The following is a 20,191-nucleotide window of genomic DNA, read 5'->3' as shown; positions in this document are numbered from 1 at the left end:
CATTTCTCATATATATATATTTTGTATATAATAATATACAAAATATTAGTATATTTTGTAAACGTGTATTAGGTTCATTTGGTCTAAAATACAGCTTTCTGATTTTGTTTATTTGGGTCTTCTCCTTGATTAGTCTACATAGGGGTTTATCAATCTTGTTTTCAAAAAACAAACTTTTCATTTCATTGATCCTTTGCTGTTTTTTTTGTCTCTATTTCATTGAGTTCTGCTCTGATCATTATTATCACTTTTCTTCTTCTAATTTTGGATTGAGTTTGTTCTTGTTTTTCTAGTTCCTTGAGGAGCATTGTTAGGTTGTTTATTTGAAATCTTTCTACTTTTTGGATGTAAGTATCTGTTGCTATAAACTTCCCTCTTAGCACTGCTTTTGCTGTATTCCATAGGTTTTGATATGTTGTGCTTCAATTTTTATCTGTTTCAAGACGTTTTTTATTACCTCCTTAATTTCTTTCTTGACCCAATTGTCATTTCAGAGCATGTTTAATTTCCATGTGCTTGTGCAGGTTCCAAAGTTCCTCTTGTTATTGATTTCTAGTTTTATTCTGTTGTGGTCTGGAAAGACTTGATATGATTTTAATTTTTAAAAACTTGTTGAGTCATTTTTTTGCCTAACGTATTATCTATCCTTGAGAATATGCTATGTGCTAATGAGAAGAATGTGCATTTTGTAGCTGTAATATATTTTTTAAATGTGTATTAGGTTCATTTGGTCTAAAGTGCAGCTTAAATACAGTGTTTCTTTGTTAATTTTTTGTCTAGATGATCTGCGTAATGCTGAGAGTAAGATGTTGAAATCCTCCACTATTATTGTATTGGAATCTATCTTTCTTTAGATTTGGTAATATTTGCTTCATGAATCTGGGTGCTCCCAAGTTGGGTGCAGATATGTGTAGAATTATTATATTCTCTTGTGGATTTGATCATTTTATCATGATACAGTGACCTTTTTTGTCTGTTTTTACTGTTTTTTGACTTAAACTTTGTTTTATTTGATGTTGATATAGCTATGCCTGCTCATTTTTATTTCCATTTGCATGGAATGTATTTTTCCATTCCTTTACTTTCAGTCCATGTATGTCTTTAGGGGTGAGTTGAGCTACCTGTAGGCAGCATATAGTTTGGTCATGTTTTTAAAAAATCCTGTCAGTCAATTTATATCTTTTAAGTGGAAAGTTTAATTCATTTACCCTCAAGGTTATTATTGATATATGAGGGCTTATTCCTCATATATTTTATTAATTATACTTAATTAATAAAATTAATTAAGTCATTTTATTAATTGACTTCTGGTTGTTTTGTATACCTTTTTTTCTTTCTATTATTGTTTATCACTGTGGTTTGGTGTTTTTCTGTAGTGTTAACATTTGGGTCCTTTATGATCCTTATTTGTGATTACTCAACCAGTGGTTTTATGCTTTTATGTATTTTCATGATGGTAGATATTATCTTTTCACTTCCATATGTAGAACTCCCTTAACCATTTCTTGTAGGTCTGGTCTAGTGGTGATGAATTCCCTCAGCTTTTGCTTGTCTTAGAAAGATGATTTGTCCTATATTTATGAAGGATAAATTTGCTGGGTATGGCATCCTTGGCTGGGAGCTGTTCTCTTTCAGCACTTTGAATATATCATTCCATTTTTTCCTGGCCTGTGATGTTTTTGCTGAAAAATCTGATCTGCTGTTAGTGTGATGAGGGTTTCCTTATAAGTAACTAGGTGCTTTTCTCTCGCTGATTTTAGAATTCTCTCTTTGTCTTTGACTTTTGACAGTTTGACTGCAATGTGCCATGGAGAAGGCCTTATTGAATGGATCTGTTTGGGAATCTCTGAGATTTTTTTATCTAGATATTAAATCTCTTGCCAGACTTGGGAAGTTTTCAGCTATTATTTTGTTAAATAGGTTTTCTCTCTTTGTAATTTTCTGTTTGCTTTCTGGCACAATGAAAATTAGAATATTTAGTCACTTTATGGTATTCCATATGTCATGTAGTCTTTTGTCAATCTTTTTTATTCTTTTAAAAAAGTTTTGTTTGACTGGTTTACTTCCAAAAATCTGTCCTCAAGTTCTGAAATTCTTTCTTCTGCTTTCTCTAGTTATTGTTGAAGCTTTCAAATGTATTTTGTATTTCATTCAACAAATTCTTCAGTTCCAGAATTTATGTTTGGTTCTTTTTTATTATATCTGTCTGTTTTGTAAATTTCTTATTGATACCCTGAATTGTTTTTCTGATTTCTTTTTTTTTCTGAGTTATCTTGCATCTCAATGAATGTCTTTAATTTCCTTATTTTGAATTCTTTATATGGGATTTCATACATTTTATTGGAATCTGTTGTTGGATAATTATTGTGTTCCTTTGAAAGTGTCATATTTCCTTGCTTTTGCATGTTTCTTGTGTCCTCATGTTTATATCCATGCATCTGGTATAACAACCACTTCTTCTAATTTTTTTGAATTCTCTTTTATAGGGGAGGAAGTTTTCCTGAAGATGTATCTGTGGTATTGTTTGGGTAGGGCACTTTTGCTTTGATTTTGAGTGCTTGCAATAGTATAGTTTCTGTTTGATTTCTTCAGCTGTAAACAACATCAGTGGTGTTTGTGATTTCCTCAGTGGCTTAGGGTATAGTTGTTAGTGGAGGCTGTAGTGAAGTTTTGCTGGGGATGGGGTCATCAAGAAGGCCAGTCCTTGGACTTCACTGGTGGCAGCAGCAGGCTGAGTGTGCCTGTCCTTGGGCTTCAGTGCAGTATATGCTGGATGCTGGCACTGGTGTTAGTGAGTCCAAGCATGATGAATCTTGGGCCTCCAGGTGACTGGCCTGCTTGGGTGCTGGCAGTGGCAGTGGTAGACCACTGGTCTGGATGGCTGGGTCTTCAGGCCCCTGGACAGCAGGTATGGCATGGGAAATGGCAGTAGCAGTGGCAGGACAATCCTCTGGTTTCCAAGAAGTCTGCATTGGTGTTGACAGTGGCTGCAACAGGCTGGGCACACTAGTCCCCAGGCCCGTAGGTGGCACATGCAGGCAGATGTTAGCTGTGGTAGTAGCTGCAGGTTTAGTGGGCCTGTCCTCAGGCTCCTGGGAGGAGTGCTGAGGTACCAACAGTGGTGGATGGGGCAGGGTCATCCCCAGGCTTCCAGACCATTTGCTCAGGCACTGAGTGGGAGTGTAGAGCCAGGGCAGGCCTGTCCTCAGACCCCTCTAGTGGTGCATGTGAGAGCTGGCTGTGGTAGGCAGGCATGGGATGATATCCAGACCACTGGTGGAATGCTTGGGTGGGGGCAGTAGTGACTGTGCTGCTGCCCTGCTCCTGGGGAGGATGGGGTTGCTTTCAGTGGCAGTAGCTATAGGTGACTGGAGAGCATGCACTTTCGCTCCAGGTAGTGGAGATAAGCAGGGTAGCCCTTCCACAGGGTATTTTGAAATGTGCAGCAGCCCTGCTCCTGAGGGGGTGGAGTTGCTTCAGCATTGGTGGCAGCAGCCAGCAGCAGTGCCTGGCTACACTTGGGGATGTCAGTAAGTCTCCAGGAATGTGGAGAAGTAGGGGCTATTAAGCCCAAAGTCAGCCTGCAGTCCAGTCGGGGCTAGACTCTCAAAATGGTGCCTTGCTTTAACCGCTTCGGAGCTCCCTCTCTGGAGCAATGCCATTGCATATCTTGTAGCTCCCTATACTAGTCCTGGGGGCTGCGAGGGTGGAGGTGCTCTCTCATGGCTAGGATTGCAGGAGTCCATAATGGGAATGTAGACCACTGGAGGCCACTCACTTACCTTCTCCCAGCATTGGGGAGCCTCTCCAGGCTTTCAGCTGGTCCCTGCTAAGCAGGGTTCCTTGCTTTTCTCTCCTTCCTTACCTTAGGTGTTTTCTGTCACTTCTCTGTTGAATTTCAGTGTTTTTTGATAGGTGATCTATCTGAAGGGGTTCTTCTTTGTGGAGGTGGCAAATACCAGATGCCGCTAGTCAGCCATCTTGAAGCTCCTCCCTCATTTTTGAAATATTATGACAGTAATATATTTTGTACTTAACATAGAGAAATATATGTTTCCTGTTAAGAAGATGTGCTTTGTGCATGTTAAGCAGTAATTCCTATATTTCTAATTAATTTTATAGTTATCAATTTGGTTGTTTGATGTAATAAAATTAGAGTGTAAGCTCATGAGAGCATTAAAAGAGTTCTACCTTTAGGAGTTTCTCCAGAATTTTTTTTTCAATTTTTATCTGGAAGACAGCAGTTATCACTGATATCAATAGACGTTTAAACATTGAAAAATAATAAAAGAATAAGCTAATGTGGTCTGGATACTTTTATGTATTTATTTGGTATATACTATGAGGCAGGCACTGTGAGAGTTACTGAAAATTTTTTAAAAAGCTTAGTTCATAATAAAAAAGGTACATATAATTTTTATTTAAAATAAAATGTATTCATTTTTAAAATTTAAGTGTGAAATGAGGTGGGTCAAAACTAATGCAAGGCTGGGCGTGGTGGCTCATGCTTGTAATCTTTAGCACTTTGGGAGACCAAGTTCAAAGGATCACTTGAGGCCAGAAGTTTGAACCAGCCTGAGCAGACATTGTCTCTACAAAAAATAAAAAAAAATTAGCCATGTGTGGTGGTATATGCCTGTAGTCCCAAGTATTCGGAGGCTGAGGTGGGATTATAACCGCCCAATAAATTCACCTTGCCTGCTGCCTAGACAGAGCTGATTTATCAAGACAGGGGAATTGCAACGGAGAAAGAGTAATTCAGGCAGAGCTGGCTGTGTGAGAAACCAGAGTTTTATTATTACTCAAATCAGTCTCCCCAGACATTCAGCATTTGGGATCAAATTTTTTGTTTTGTTTTTTTTCGAGACAGAGTTTTGCTCTGTTGCCCAGGCTGGAGTGCAGTGGCGCGATCTTGGCTCACTGCAACCTCCGCCTCCCAGGTTCAAGTGATTCTCCTGCCTTAGCCTCCCGAGTAGCTGGTACTACAGGTGTTCGACACCACACCTGGCTTATTTTTTGTATTTTTGGTAGAGATGGGGTTTCACTGTGTTAGTGGGGATGGTCTTGATCTCCTGACCTTGTGATCCACCCGCCTCAGCCTCCCAGAGTGCTGGGATTACAGGCGTGAGCCACCATGCTGGGTGGGATCAGAGTTTTTAAAGATAATCTGGTGGGTAGGGGCTTGCAAAGTGGGGAGTGCTGATTGATCAGGTTGGAGATGGAATCATAGGGGGAACGAAGTAAGGTTTTCTTGCTGTCTTCTTTCCTGAGTGGGATGGCAGAACTGGTTGAGCCAGATTACCAGTCTGGGTGGTGTCAGCTGATCCATCCAGTGCAGGGTCTACAGAATATCTCAAGCACTGATCTAGGTTTTACAATAGTGATGTTATCCCCAGGAGCAATTTGGGGAGGTTCAGACTCTTGGAGCCAGAGATTGCAAGACCCCTAAACTGTAATTTCTAATCTTGTAGCTAATTTGTTAGTCCTGCAAAGGCAGACTCGTCCCCAGGCAAGAAGGGGTCTTTTCGGGAAAGGGCTGCTATCCATTTTGTTTCAGAGTCAAACCATGAACTGAATTCCTTCCCAAAGTTAGTTCAGCCTACTGCCGGGAATGAATAAGAACAGCTTAAATGTTACAAGCAAGATGGAATAGATTAGGTCTGATTTCTTTCATTGTCACAATTTCCTCAGTTATAACTTTGCAAAGGCAGTTTCAGGAGGATTACTTGAGCCTGGGAGGTCAAGGCTGCAGCGAGCTATGATTATTCCACTGTATTCTGGCCTGGGTGACAAAGCAAGACCCTGTCTCAAAAACAAACAAACAAACAAGTAAACAAACAACAACTAATGCAAACAGTAGCTATCTCTGTAGTAGTGTTACAAATGGTTTGCATTTTATTCTTCTGTGTAACTGTCTTTTCTAAATTTCTATATTGGGCATCTGTTATATATATGTATATGCAGTAAGTGGATAAAGTAGTTATTTAAACAAACTAATTTAGTCTAGTAACTTCAGCTAACTTGATATGAAAGCCTAAACTAATTTGTCTATGGGACACTTTCTGCCTTCCCCCTGTTGAGGCTAGAAAGAGATACTGTCATCTTTGTGCTTTTTCAAGTGTTCAATTTATATCTTGACTTAAAATTAGTGAGTTTACTCCTGAAGATCAAAGGACCAACCATAGTTCCCTAACTTAATTGTGTATGACAGAAAGAAGGCTATTAAACATTTAAAAATTAACGTGAAATTCTTGTGAATTCATTTACTTATATATATGTATATATCTATGTTTCTTTTCTGTATTCTTAGTCCTTAAAAATAGTGGTTTCTACAGGGTCTGGAGTGGACCTCTAGCAAACTCCAACAGACCTGCAGCTGAGGGTCCTGTCTGTTAGAAGGAAAACTAACAAACAGAAAGGACATCCACACCAAAAACCCATCTGTACATCACCATCATCAAAGACCAAAAGTAGATAAAACCACAAAGATTGGGAAAAAACAGAGCAGAAAAACTGGAAACTCTAAAAAGCAGAGCACCTCTCCTCCTCCAAAGGAACGCAGCTCCTCACCAGTAATGGAACAAAGCTGGTTGGAGAATGACTTTGACGAGTTGAGAGAAGAAGGCTTCAGACGATCAAACTACGAGCTACAGGAGGAAATTCAAACCAAAGGCAAAGAAGTTAAAAACTTTGAAAAAAATTTAGACAAATGTATAACTAGAATAACCAATACAGAGAAGTGCTTAAAGGAGCTGATGGAGCTGAAAGCCAAGGCTCGAGAACTACGTGAAGAATGCAGAAGCCTCAGGAGCCGATGCGATCAACTGGAAGAAAGGGTATCAGCGATGGAAGATGAAATGAATGAAATGAAGCGAGAAGGGAAGTTTAGAGAAAAAAGAATAAAAAGAAATGAACAAAGCCTCCAAGAAATATGGGACTATGTGAAAAGACCAAATCTACGTCTGACTGGTGTACCTGAAAGTGACGGGGAGAATGGAAACAAGTTGGAAAACACTCTGCAGGATATTATCCAGGAGAACTTCGCCAATCTAGCAAGGCAGGCCAACATTCAGATTCATGAAATACAGAGAACGCCACAAAGATACTCCTCGAGAAGAGCAACTCCAAGACACATAATTGTCAGATTCACCAAAGTTGAAATGAAGGAAAAAATGTTAAGGGCAGCCAGAGAGAAAGGTCAGGTTACCCACAAAGGGAAGCCCATCAGACTAACAGTGGATCTCTCAGCAGAAACTCTACAAGCCAGAAGAGAGTGGGGGCCAATATTCAACATTCTTAAAGAAAAGAATTTTCAACCCAGAATTTCATATCCTGCCAAACTAAGCTTCATAAGTGAAGGAGAAATAAAATACTTTACAGACAAGCAAATGCTGAGAGATTTTGTCACCACCAGGCCTGCCCTAAAAGAGCTCCTGAAGGAAGCACTAAACATGGAAAGGAACAACCGGTACCAGCCGCTACAAAATCATGCCAAAATGTAAAGACCATGGAGACTAGGAAGAAACTGCATCAACTAATGAGCAAAATAACCAGCTAACATCATAATGACAGGATCAAATTCACACATAACAATATTAACTTTAAATGTAAATGGACTAAATGCTCCAATTAAAAGACACAGACTGGCAAATTGGATAAAGAGTCAAGACCCATCAGTGTGCTGTATTCAGGAAACCCATCTCCCATGCAGAGACACACATAGGCTCAAAATAAAAGGATGGAGGAAGATCTACCAAGCAAATGGAAAACAAAAAAAGGCAGGGGTTGCAATCCTAGTTTCTGATAAAACAGACTTTAAACCAACAAAGATCAAAAGAGACAAAGAAGGCCATTACATAACGGTAAAGGGATAAATTCCACAAGAAAAGCTAACTATCCTAAATATATATGCACCCAATACAGGAGCACCCAGATTCATAAAGCAAGTCCTGAGTGACCTACAAAGAGACTTAGACTCCCACACATTAATAATGGGAGACTTTAACACCCCACTGTCAACATTAGACAGATCAACGAGACAGAAAGTTAACAAGGATACCCAGGAATTGAACTCAGCTCTGCACCAAGCGGACCTAATAGACATCTACAGAACTCTCTACCCCATATCAACAACATTTTTTTCAGCACCACACCACACCTATTCCAAAATTGACCACATAGTTGGAAGTAAAGCACTCCTCAGCAAATGTAAAAGAACATAAATTATAACAAACTATCTCTCAGACCACAGTGCAATCAAACTAGAACTCAGAATTAAGAAACTCACTCAAAACCACTCAACTACATGGAAACTGAACAACCTGCTCCAGAATGACTACTGGGTACATAACGAAATGAAGGCAGAAATAAAGATGTTTTTTGAAACCAACGAGAACAAAGACACAACATACCAGAATCTCTGGGACACATTCAAAGCAGTGTGTAGAGGGAAATTTATAGCACTAAATGCCCACAAGAGAAAGCAGGAAAGATCCAAAATTGACACCCTAACATCACAATGAAAAGAATTAGAAAAGCAAGAGCAAACACATTCGAAAGCTAGCAGAAGGCAAGAAATAACTAAAATCAGAGCAGAACTGAAGGAAATAGAGACACAAAAAACCCTTCAAAAAATTAATGAATCCAGGAGCTGGTTTTTTGAAAGGATCAACAAAATTGATAGACCGTTAGCAAGACTAATAAAGAAAAAAAGAGAGAAGAATCAAATAGATGCAATAAAAAATGATAAAGGGGATATCACCACCGATCCCACAGAAATACAAACTACCATCAGAGAAAACTACAAACACCTCTACGCAAATAAACTAGAAAATCTAGAAGAAATGGATAAATTCCTCGACACATACACTCTCCCAAGACTAAACCAGGAAGAAGTTGAATCTCTGAATAGACCAATAACAGGATCTGAAATTGTGGCAATAATCAATAGCTTACCAACCAAAAAGAGTCCAGGACCAGATGGATTTACAGCTGAATTCTACCAGAGGTACAAGGAGGAACTGGTACCATTCCTTCTGAAACTATTCCAATCAATAGAAAAAGAGGGAATCCTCCCTAACTCATTTTATGAGGCCAGCATCATCCTGATACCAAAGCTGGGCAGAGACACAACCAAAAAAGAGAATTTTAGACCCATATCCTTCATGAACATTGATGCAAAAATCCTCAATAAAATACTGGCAAACCATATCCAGCAGCACATCAAAAAGCTTATCCACCATGATCAAGTGGGCTTCATCCCTGGGATGCAAGGCTGGTTCAATATATGCAAATCAATAAATGTAATCCAGCATATAAACAGAACCGAAGACAAAAACCACATGATTATCTCAATAGATGCAGAAAAGGCCTTTGACAAAATTCAACAACCCTTCATGCTAAAAACTCTCAATAAATTAGGTATTGATGGGACGTATCTCAAAATAATAAGAGCTATCTATGACAAACCCACAGCCAATATCATACTGAATGGGCAAAAACTGGAAGCATTCCCTTTGAAAACTGGCACAAGACAGGGATGCCATCTCTCACCATTCCTATTCAACATAGTGTTGGAAGTTCTGGCCAGGGCAATTAGGCAGGAGAAGGAAATAAAGGGTATTCATTTAGGAAAAGAGGAAGTCAAATTGTCCCTGTTTGCAGACGACATGATTGTATATCTAGAAAACCCCATTGTCTCAGCCCAAAATCTCCTTCAGCTGATAAGCAACTTCAGCAAAGTCTCAGGATACAAAATCAATGTATAAAAATCACAAGCATTCTTATACACCAATAACAGACAAACAGAGGGCCAAATCATGAGTGAACTCCCATTCACAATTGCTTCAAAGAGAATAAAATACCTAGGGATCCACCTTACAAGGGACGTGAAGGACCTCTTCAAGGAGAACTACAAACCACTGCTCAATGAAATAAAAGAGGATACAAACAAATGGAAGAACATTCCATACTCATGGGTAGGAAGAATCAATATTGTGAAAATGGCCATACTGCCCAAGGTAATTTATAGATTCAATGCCATCCCCATCAAGCTACCAATGACTTTCCTCACAGAATTGGAAAAAACTACTTTAAAGTTCATATGGAACCAAAAAAGAGCCCACATCGCCAAGTCAATCCTAAGCCAAAAGAACAAAGCTGGAGGCATCACACTACCTGACTTCAAACTATACTACAAGGCTACAGTAACCAAAACAGCATGGTACTGGTACCAAAACAGAGATATAGATCAATGGAACAGAATAGAGCCCTCAGAAATAACGCTGTATATCTACAACTATCTGATCTTTGACAAACCTGAGAAAAACAAGCAATGGGGAAAGGATTCCCTATTTAATAAATGGTGCTGGGAAAACTGGCTAGCCATATGTAGAAAGCTGAAACTGGATCCCTTCCTTACACCTTATACAAAAATCAATTCAAGATGGATTAAAGACTTAAACGTTAGACCTAAAACCATAAAAACCCTAGAAGAAAACCTAGGCATTACCATTCAGGACATAGGCATGGGCAAAGACTTCATGTCTAAAACACCAAAAGCAATGGCAACAAAAGCCAAAATTGACAAATGGGATCTAATTAAACTAAAGAGCTTCTGCACAGCAAAAGAAACTACCATCAGAGTGAACAGGCAACCCACAAAATGGGAGAAAATTTTCACAACCTACTCGTCTGACAAAGGGCTAATATCCAGAATCTACAATGAACTCAAACAAATTTAGAAGAAAAAGACAAACAACCTCATCAAAAAGTGGGCAAAGGACATGAACAGACACTTCTCAAAGAAGTCATTTATGCAGCCAAAAAACACATGAAAAAATGCTCATCATCACTGGCCATCAGAGAAATGCAAATCAAAACCACAATGAGATACCATCTCACACCAGTTAGAATGGCAATCATTAAAAAGTCAGGAAACAACAGGTGCTGGAGAGGTTGTGGAGAAATAGGAACACTTTTACACTGTTGGTGGGACTGTCAACTAGTTCAACCATTGTGGAAGTCAGTGTGGCGATTCCTCAGGGATCTAGAACTATAAATACCATTTGACCCAGCCATCCCATTGCAGGGTATATACCCAAAGGACTATAAATCATGCTGCTCTAAAGACACATGCACACGTATGTTTATTGTGGCACTATTCACAATAGCAAAGACTTGGAAGCAACCCAAATGTCCAACAATGATAGACTAGATTAAGAAAATGTGGCACATATACACCATGGAATACTATGCAGCCATAAAAGATGATGAGTTCATGTCCTTTGTAGGGACATGGATGAAATTGGAAATCATCATTCTCAGTAAACTATCACAAGAACAAAAAACCAAACACTGCATATTCTCACTCATTGGTGGGAATTGAACAATGAGAACACATGGACACAGGAAGGGGAACATCACACTCTGGGGACTGTGGTGGGGTGGGGGTAGGGGGGAGGGATAGCACTGGGAGATATACCTAATGATAGATGACGAGTTAGTGGGTGCAGCGCACCAGCATGGCACATGTATACATATGTAACTAACCTGCACATTGTGCACAAGTACCCTAAAACTTAAAGTATAATAATAATAAAAAAAAAATAAAATAAAGATTTGTCAGTCTTGCTTATTTGATAAGCATGCATTTTTTTAATGCATTCATTTGGAATCAATTTTTCATTCATCTTTAAATTATTTTTTCCATAAAATAATCCTTGAAAATAACTTTATGGGTATTTTGCTTGAAATACCCATAGAGAGGGTAGGTTGCTTGAATAATTTTTCCTCTGATTAGTCTCCTCATTGCTTGAGTAAATTTTCTTCTTTGGAGCTTACTAACTTATCCTTGTTCTAGGAAACATTTTGCCTTGCGTCTCTTTTGCCTTGATTTCAGTTTCAAGGATTTTTTACTGCTGAGTAGGTAAGGAGATCTTGCTGCTTGGTGAAGAAGAGGGAAAACAGCTGTTTTAACTAACTGTGGGCCAACATTTTTGGCTAACGCAATGGTTAGCTCTTTGAAAAGCAGCTGCTTAAGTCTGTCCCATGATTCTGGCAGGAGTACAGGAAAATATCTAATGTTTGAATTTATAAATTCCATGGCTTGTTCATTTCATTTGGTGTCATTGCTGTTTCTTTAAATGCACATAACTACCTTTCCCTGCAGCTTTTCATACTCTATTAAAGATGGAGGAAGAAGAGAGCCTGCAAAAGGGGGAGCTGTGAGGAGCTCAGCAGGACAAAGCTAATCCAGGCAGCTATCTTTGAATAGGTTTTCCCCCCAATGAGATGAAGCATCTTTTTCATCTACCAGTGTTTGCAGATTCATCCCTTGCTGACTTGAATGTGCCCTGCCTCTGAACTTTCACTGCCCTGCTAGTCCTTATGCTTCCCGATGCCATCCTGTATTCTTAACTGCGACACTTGGGTATATTTTATCTTTCTAAATATGTTCAGAGAGTTAGAGACAGCATATTTGCCTTTTTGGATTGGGATATAATTTATAATGCCTGTCAAGGTTTTACAGACAGTAGTTATTCAAGAAATAGATTTCATTTGCTTGACACAAATGCTCACATAACTATTTTAGTGCCCTTTTCAGCTAGTTTAGGTTACAAAGACACTATTTTGATAAGTACAGGAACTGTGGCATCATATAAATACACGTTTAGCAGAGGGTCAGACATATTCTCTATGTTTGTAGATTTCAGTGTCCTTTCTTTTTTTACTTTGAGACAAAGTCTCATGCTGTTGCACAGGCTGGAGTGTAGTGGAGCAATCTCAGCTCACATTAGCCTTGACCTCCTGGGCTGAAGCGATCCTCTCATCTCAGCCACTGAAGTAGCTGGGACCACAGGCGTGCCACCACACTCAGCTAATTTTAAAATTATTTTTAGAGATGGGGTCTCATTATGTAGCCCAGGCTGGTCTCAAACACCTGGGCTCAAGAGATCCTCCTGCCTCAGCCTACCAAAGTGCTGGGACTATAGGCATGAGCCACTACACCCGGCCCATTTCAGTATTCTTTTTTTACAGAGACCCTCTTAGGCTAAGATTTTATTATTACAGTGCCCCCAGAATGCTTTGTTTTACATCGAATATATTCGACATTTGGCTTTAGGACTCTGAAAGGCAAAAAGTACCTTTGCTTTTGCTTTTCCTCATTATTCATATACAAATGTCAATCGTTGTGTACCTGTGAGTGTCATTCCTTTTGGTAGGCATTGCTGCCAGAGGCTCATGGAAAGTCGAGAGCACCAGAGTTAGGAAACCTGGACCCTTGACCTGTCCACTGGCTCAAGAGGGAAGTGCTGCAGTCAGGGCCTCAGAAACATCTGCAAAGTGACGAGAACATCTCCAAGTTTCTTCTACCTCGAACATTTTGTGGTTCTTTTCCTTTGTTTGTAAGTTAGAATAGTCATTACCACCTAATGAGGGTATAAGTGTGGAACAACCCAGTTTTTCTTGAAACTAGACATCACATGACTAGATGAAAACACTGATACTTGAGTCTTTATTACAATCAATTAAAGCAAGGCTCAGCGTATAGTTTGGGAGTATGTCTTCCTGTTACTTTTTGACAAACTTGAAGTAATGTAACTGAGTCCTCTTATTTTTCTACTTTCTATATCTCTCCTTATACCTTTTTCTCCTAGACAATTGAATAAAGCTTTTTTTTTTTTTTTTGGCTTTTTGTCCACCCCCCCCGCCCAGCTACATCTTAACAAAGGAGTAGACTGTATGAGAATATAAGAGGAAGCTGGCGTATTTGAGAGGATTTTGAAGGCTGATGTACTGGACACATCTACACGAGCTAGAGTTGTCTTGTGATACTCTGAACGAAGGAGCAGTATACATTAATCTAAGCTATGTAGCTGTTTACCTTTCTACAAATTCCCATCCAGGTCACACACATTGTACTCTTTGTTTTTTTCTTTTTTTAAAGAACACTCACTGAGTCATCTCTGGGAAAACCTTAAAGTGAATTAGTGGCCAGAACCACATTCTCTACCATCCTCTGGGTTGCCTTCCTGATTGAGGTTATATGAACAAACTGTAGAACATAATCCCTTCTGCTTGGGCATAGGACATCAGCGAGGACACCAATAAGCCTTCAGGCCAGGGAGGGCCTCAAGGCCTTGAATTGTGGAGAGGGCAGGCCAGCATTGCCTTTGCACCTGTTTTGATAAAGAATTCCTGTCCTCTTTGTGCTGAGTTGTTTAGTCAAAGTGAAGAGAGGATGCAGAACTTGGTGGTGTGATTGGAAGGATGAGCTCTGTAGGGGATTCTAGAAGATGTAGCAATCCTTCTTTCCTGCCCTCACCCCCAGTACTTCATCCATTTTTGAAATGATCTTGCATTTTACTTCAGGAGAGCTGGTGATGATAAGTGTTCTTCAAGACATGGTGACTTATTAATGCTAGGAGAGAGATGATAGGAAGCTGTATTCTAGAAATGGGGCTTAATTTATAAGATGGAGTTCTTCTTAACTACAAATAGGATTATGCAATTTATAAATTTAATTTAGCAAGTGAAAAGGAGTGACCAAAGAACATCAGGAAAACTACTGGTTATTTAAGACTTTGCACCTTGTGAACCTAAATTACCTACTTTTCCATGTGCTACTGGAAGGAAGGGGTTTACTCTATTTGAAAGAAGAGGAGAGGGGAAAAATATGTTATTAAGTATATCTGGTGATAACTTTGTAGGCTTGTAGATCTTCATACTGTGTTTTTAATTCTACAACCTTAGTTTTTTCATTTAGTAGTTCCCAGGGGTGTTAATGGGTGATGCTCTGGAGGAGTGCGGACTTGCTCGAGAACCTTCCAAGTTCAAAGCAAGAGAAACTGGGGAATTTTGCCGATGACCTTTGAGGATTGCATTATTTGTTTTCCTGTCAGAGGCTGTCACTAACAGCTGATTCTCCTACTAAAGACGAAGTAACAGAAACAACACAGGAGCCTGCTTGGTTGGTAGGAGGTGCTCAAAGGACAGAGCTAAAATCTTTAGTTGGATATTAAGGAGAAGTATATTTCAAATTCAGTGTAAAGGGAGTCTTTACAATAGCCAAGCCTGGCAAAAATGGGAAGGCTATTTTGTGAGGCAGAGGTTTTTTGTCATTAGAGATATTTAAAGAAAGGTTGGAATGGCCTTTTTTGGGGGTAATATTCTAGGGCAGGGATTAGCAAACTTTTTCTCTTAAGGATCACATAGTAAAATAGTTTAGGCATCTGTCACAACTACTCAACTCTACTGTTGTATTGCAAAGGTAACCAAAGACAATAAGTAAACAAATGAGCATGACTATTAAGTTAGTCTGCTCTGGCTGCCCTAAGAAAATACCATAGGCAGAGTGGCTTAAATAACAGAAGTTTATTTCTCGTAGTTCTGGCAGCTGGGAAGTCCGAGATAAAGGTGTTGGCCCATTTGGTTTCCAATGAGGGCTCGTTTCCTGGCTTGCAGACAGATGCCTTCTTGCTATGTCCTCACATAGTAGAGAGAGAGACGGATATCTGTTTCTTCCTCTTCTTATAAGGCTGCAATCCTAACAGATTACTGCCCCACCCTTATTACTTCACAAAAAGCCGGAGGTTAGGGCTTCAACATAAGAATTTTAGGGGAAGAGTCCACCATTTAGTCCATAGCATCTGTGTTCCAATAAAAGTTTATTTATAAAAACAAGAGGTGGGCTAGATTTGTCCCAAAGACCATAGTTTGACAACCTATTGAATAGAGGAAATTAAACACTGATGAGCGAGTAGACTAGGTGATCTACCAGCTGATAGATTCAAAACCTGGAGGCTATCGGTAAGTAACCTGCAAAATTAACTGGATCAGAACAAACCTAACTCAGAGCTCATCGACTAGTATTTCTCAGAATAAATCACTTAATAAACAAAAATAGTTCTTAAGTCCAGGATTAATTTTACTTCAATGTGCATCAAATCTATGCTTTTGGCTGATGGGAGATGTGAATGATAAACTGTGCTGGGGTCATCTTTAGAACAGGCCTGGTGTGCTCCTACAGTTGTAAACAGTGCCGGTTATAACGTCTTTTGTCATTGATCAGCATAGAAACCTAGCTTTTTTTTTTTCTTTTGCAGCAAAGCCATGATTATTAATCTCTTCTTTATTTGTAGGAGAAAGGTCTCTAAGATACTTCTCAGCTAGTAGCCTTCTCCCTCCCCTTCCTTTGGAGAAAAATAGAAGCCACTAAATAGGAACTCCCTCCATACTTTGCCACGAATCATAGAAACTTAAATGCCTCTGCACAGTCACTGCTCTTCTCCTTTCTTTCTGTGGCAGCAAAGAATGAGAACTTTTTTTGCTGACTCTAACCCCCTGTACCTCCAAGCTTTTTTGAGATCTCATGACCAGTTTCTTCTGCGTAACTTTAAAAAACGGTCTGTTTTTCCACCCAGCTCTTGTCCCAAGTCTGTCCCAGTGCTCTATCTTGTTTAAAAATAAAAACTAAACACAAAACCAAACCCAGAGACATTATACAAACAATGTAAATTTGACAGGAAATGGAGGACAGAGTCATACTGCACGTATATAAAACTCTACTTCAAAACCTCTTCGAAACATTCTGACAACCCCAAACTCTGCACCCAAAGTTCATCCCTCATCTTTCTTCTTTCCCTATAACTCTCCTCTTCGGTCTTGTTTTCTCTTCTTTCTGATCAACACTCTTCTTTGCCTCCTCTCTGTTCCTGGCTTTTCCAAGTGGCATTTTCTGGGGCTTTTTGTACACAGAGAGATTTTATATCTTTCTGCTTCTTTCATATTCATCCTTGTATATCACTGTGCTGGGACCCTTAGCAATTCTTATAAAATGCAGATCTGGTCATGCTCTTTGATGAAAAATCTTCAATGACTCCGCATTGATCTGGGGTGAAATTGCCAGACTCCTTACCTGTTCGAAAAGACCCAGTGTCATTTGGACTGTGCTCAACTTTTCAATTATGCTGACCCCCTCATCAATTTTGTTATTGCCCAAGTTCCTTGTTTTCCTTGTTATGGCATTGCTGTCTCACTCATGGGCCTTCTTCACATGCTTCTCTGTGCCCAGAATCCTTATCATCTTCCTCTGTACTTAGCTGAGGCATCCTTCTGGTCTCAGCTAGATACCACTTTCTAATGAAAGCATTCCTTGGCCAGGCATGGTGGCTCATGCCTATAATCCCAGTGCTTTGGGAGGTGGAGGCTGGAGGATTGCTTGAGGCCAGGAGTTCAAGACTAACCTGGACAACAAAGTGAGACCTCATCTTTACAAAAAGTAAAAAGAAAATTAGCTAGGTGGGTGGCACATGCCTATAGTGCCAGCTGCTCAGAAGTCTGAGGCAGGAGGATTGCTTGAGCCCAGGAGTTCAAAGCTACAGTGAGCTATGATTGTGCGACTCCCGGGGCAACAGAGTGAGAACCTGTGTCAAAAAAAAAAAAAAAAGAAAAAAGAAAAAGAAAAGAGAGAAAGCCTTCCTTCACCCTCTCTGTATTAGCTGTGCTTTCTGATGTCCTGTTTTTATTTCTCAGGACAACCTTTTATTTCTCCTGTCCTGATATTATTATGCTTTTGAATTTGTCTATAGACTTTTAGTTCATGAGAGTAGGGGCCATGTTTATCCTGGTCACCATTTAATTCCCATCACTTAGCGGAGTATATGGCACATAGAAAGTCCTCAGGAAATATTTTTTGGATAAATTATCTACATTTAAAGTATAACTTTATTTTTTCACATTTGATTAATTTTAATACATATAAATTTATACCTTATTACATAACTTTGAAACCCATTTACATTATAAAGTAAAATACTATTACTTTTTACTTTATAAAGTATTTTTACTTAATTAAAAAGGAACAAATGTGTATTATTCTTGGAAAATTTATTTTATCTTTCCATTTGTCATTTTCTGTTTATGCTCCATAAAGTTTTTATGACTTACAATCATAACATTTTTAGAGTGGAAGTCTATGTAAAATATATCATTTTTGTTATTCTTCTTCAGAATGAAGGATTAAACTAAAGATTAAAAGAAAATTTCCACGAAGTTTTGATTATGACAGCATTGTGGAGCACGTACTGGGTTTGAAGCTGCTTTAGTCTTACCTTCAATGAATCCTGAGAAATGCAGTGATAATGCTTAGCATATTTTATATATATATATATATATATATATATATATATATATATATTTCTTTTTCTTTTTATATTTTAGATAAGAGTGCCCAGGAGTGGAATCTGGAAATAGAGTCTACATTTGATGTTGTCAGCTCAAAGCCAGTTGGTGGTCAGGTGATCGTAGCCATCCCTAAGTTGCAAACACAACAGACATACAGCATTGAACTTCAACCTGGGAAAAGGATTGTTGAGCTATTTGTGAACATTAGCAAGGTAAATGATGGTACTTCCTGAGAAGCACTGGATGAAAAGCAATACCTGTGCTAAAGAAATGATTAGAAAGGAGGGACTAAGTATGAAAGAAAATTCTACTTTCTCTGCTTATATTTGTCATTTTCTTCTCTATTTTAGTCTCTCATATATTTTCTGTGAGTATGAGCTAAAGAATGATTTTCCCAAACTTTAAGATTAAGAAAATAGAGAATATATTATTAATTTGGCAATTCTTTCTCTCATTTTATTTTTATCATTGTATTTTAATTTTCTGTAGTATTTGTAGTATCCTAAAGCCAAAATACATTCTATGGATTATATTTAAATAGCAGTGGTTATTTTTGATACTTGTCAATTATTTTGATTATTGATACTTATTCTACATGCATAATTTTAATTCTAAACTCATGGTCTTTCATATATCAAGGTAGAACGGATTATTTTTATCTTTTCTTTTTCTTTTTTCTATTCCTCTAATTGATAATTGTGTACTGAAAAAGGTGGAGCAAAATAACATTCAGTAGCTGTTGAGATAAAGTAAGAACTCAAAATGATTTTTAGTTTTTGGCTTGAAAGAAGAGTCAACTTCAGAGTCCCATTTTAAGTGTTAAGAATGTGGAATAAATGTAAGCTCGGTGTTAGGGATAGGGAGAGTTGTTTTTCTGAACACTCATGTTATTCTGTTCTTTCCTTTTGCTTTTGATGTATTGATCCATGCTAGATTCCCAGCATGCTGATTTTTAAATATTATCAATGAATTGGTCTGATTGGGCATCATATAGGTAGGGAGACTTACATTGTTTTAGAACCTAGAGTTTTGTACTTGACTATTTGAGAAATTGATGTAATGCTTTGAGCCTTTTTTGCTGAAAATATGACATATTAGAGTGACTTTTTAATTTTCTTAAAAGAATATTACTGTAGAAACTTGGTGGCCTCATGGACATGGAAACCAGACTGGGTACAACATGACTGTTCTTTTTGAACTGGATGGAGGCTTAAATATTGAAAAATCAGCTAAGGTAAGTAAGTAATTTAAAATATTTTGTGAAATAATTTTATTTCTTTTAAAAATAGTAATACAGATCTTCATGGGAAAAGAAGAAACCGTCAAAACTCTTGTGTCCCCACCCATCAGAGATCATCTTTAGTAACAGCATTCAAAAGCTTCTCTCTCTATGTGTGTATATATACATACATATATATACACACACACATATATATATATATTTTTTTTTTTGAGACAGAGTCTTGCTCTGTCACTCAGGCTGGAGTGCAATGGTGCAATCTTGGCTCACTGCAACCTCCACCTCCTGGGTTCAAGCAATTCTCCTGCCTCAGTCTCCCAAGTAGCTGGGATTACAGGCACCCGCCACCACGCCCAGCTAACTTTTGTATTTTTAGTAGAGATGGGGTTTCACCATGTTGACCAGGCTGGTCTTGAATTCCTGATATCAAGTGATCTACTGCCTTGGCCTCCCAGAGTGCTGGGATTACAGGCGTGAGCCACTGCGCCCGGCCTTATATTTTTAAATGGATCATACTTTAGATATTATTTTGTCAATAAGTAGTCTCCTGCTATGATTTAAAATTGTACCTTATATCAAAATAATACATGTGTAATTTTAAAACTCAAATATTACTAGTAAGTTTATATGAAAAATAAGACCTCTTGCCCATCACTTCCTATTCTTACTTCCTACTCCCCAGAACCAACCATTTTTAACTTTTATTTATTTCCTCTGACATTCTTCTTCATTTTTCTGAATAAGGTGCTTCTACTGGTGTTTTCT

The 20,191-nt window shown here is 38.5% G+C and overlaps 1 protein-coding gene across 6 annotated transcripts in view; it reads left to right on the top strand.

Moving 5' to 3' along the window:
• The window catches only part of MANBA (mannosidase beta), a 129,515-nt gene that overhangs the window by 52,258 nt on the left and 57,066 nt on the right, over positions 1-20,191 (top strand). For all 6 annotated transcript variants that reach the window (XM_003829957.6, XM_055111666.2, XM_003829958.6 and 3 more), the window contains 2 exons: positions 18,223-18,398; positions 19,310-19,420. In XM_003829957.6, the coding sequence (XP_003830005.3) occupies positions 18,223-18,398; positions 19,310-19,420 (287 nt within the window). The remainder of the gene's footprint in view (positions 1-18,222; positions 18,399-19,309; positions 19,421-20,191) is intronic.

The sequence above is a fragment of the Pan paniscus genome, chromosome 3 (genome assembly GCF_029289425.2).
Source record: "Pan paniscus chromosome 3, NHGRI_mPanPan1-v2.0_pri, whole genome shotgun sequence".
NCBI lineage: Eukaryota > Metazoa > Chordata > Mammalia > Primates > Hominidae > Pan > Pan paniscus.
This window is presented reverse-complemented; position numbering and strand designations above follow the sequence as displayed.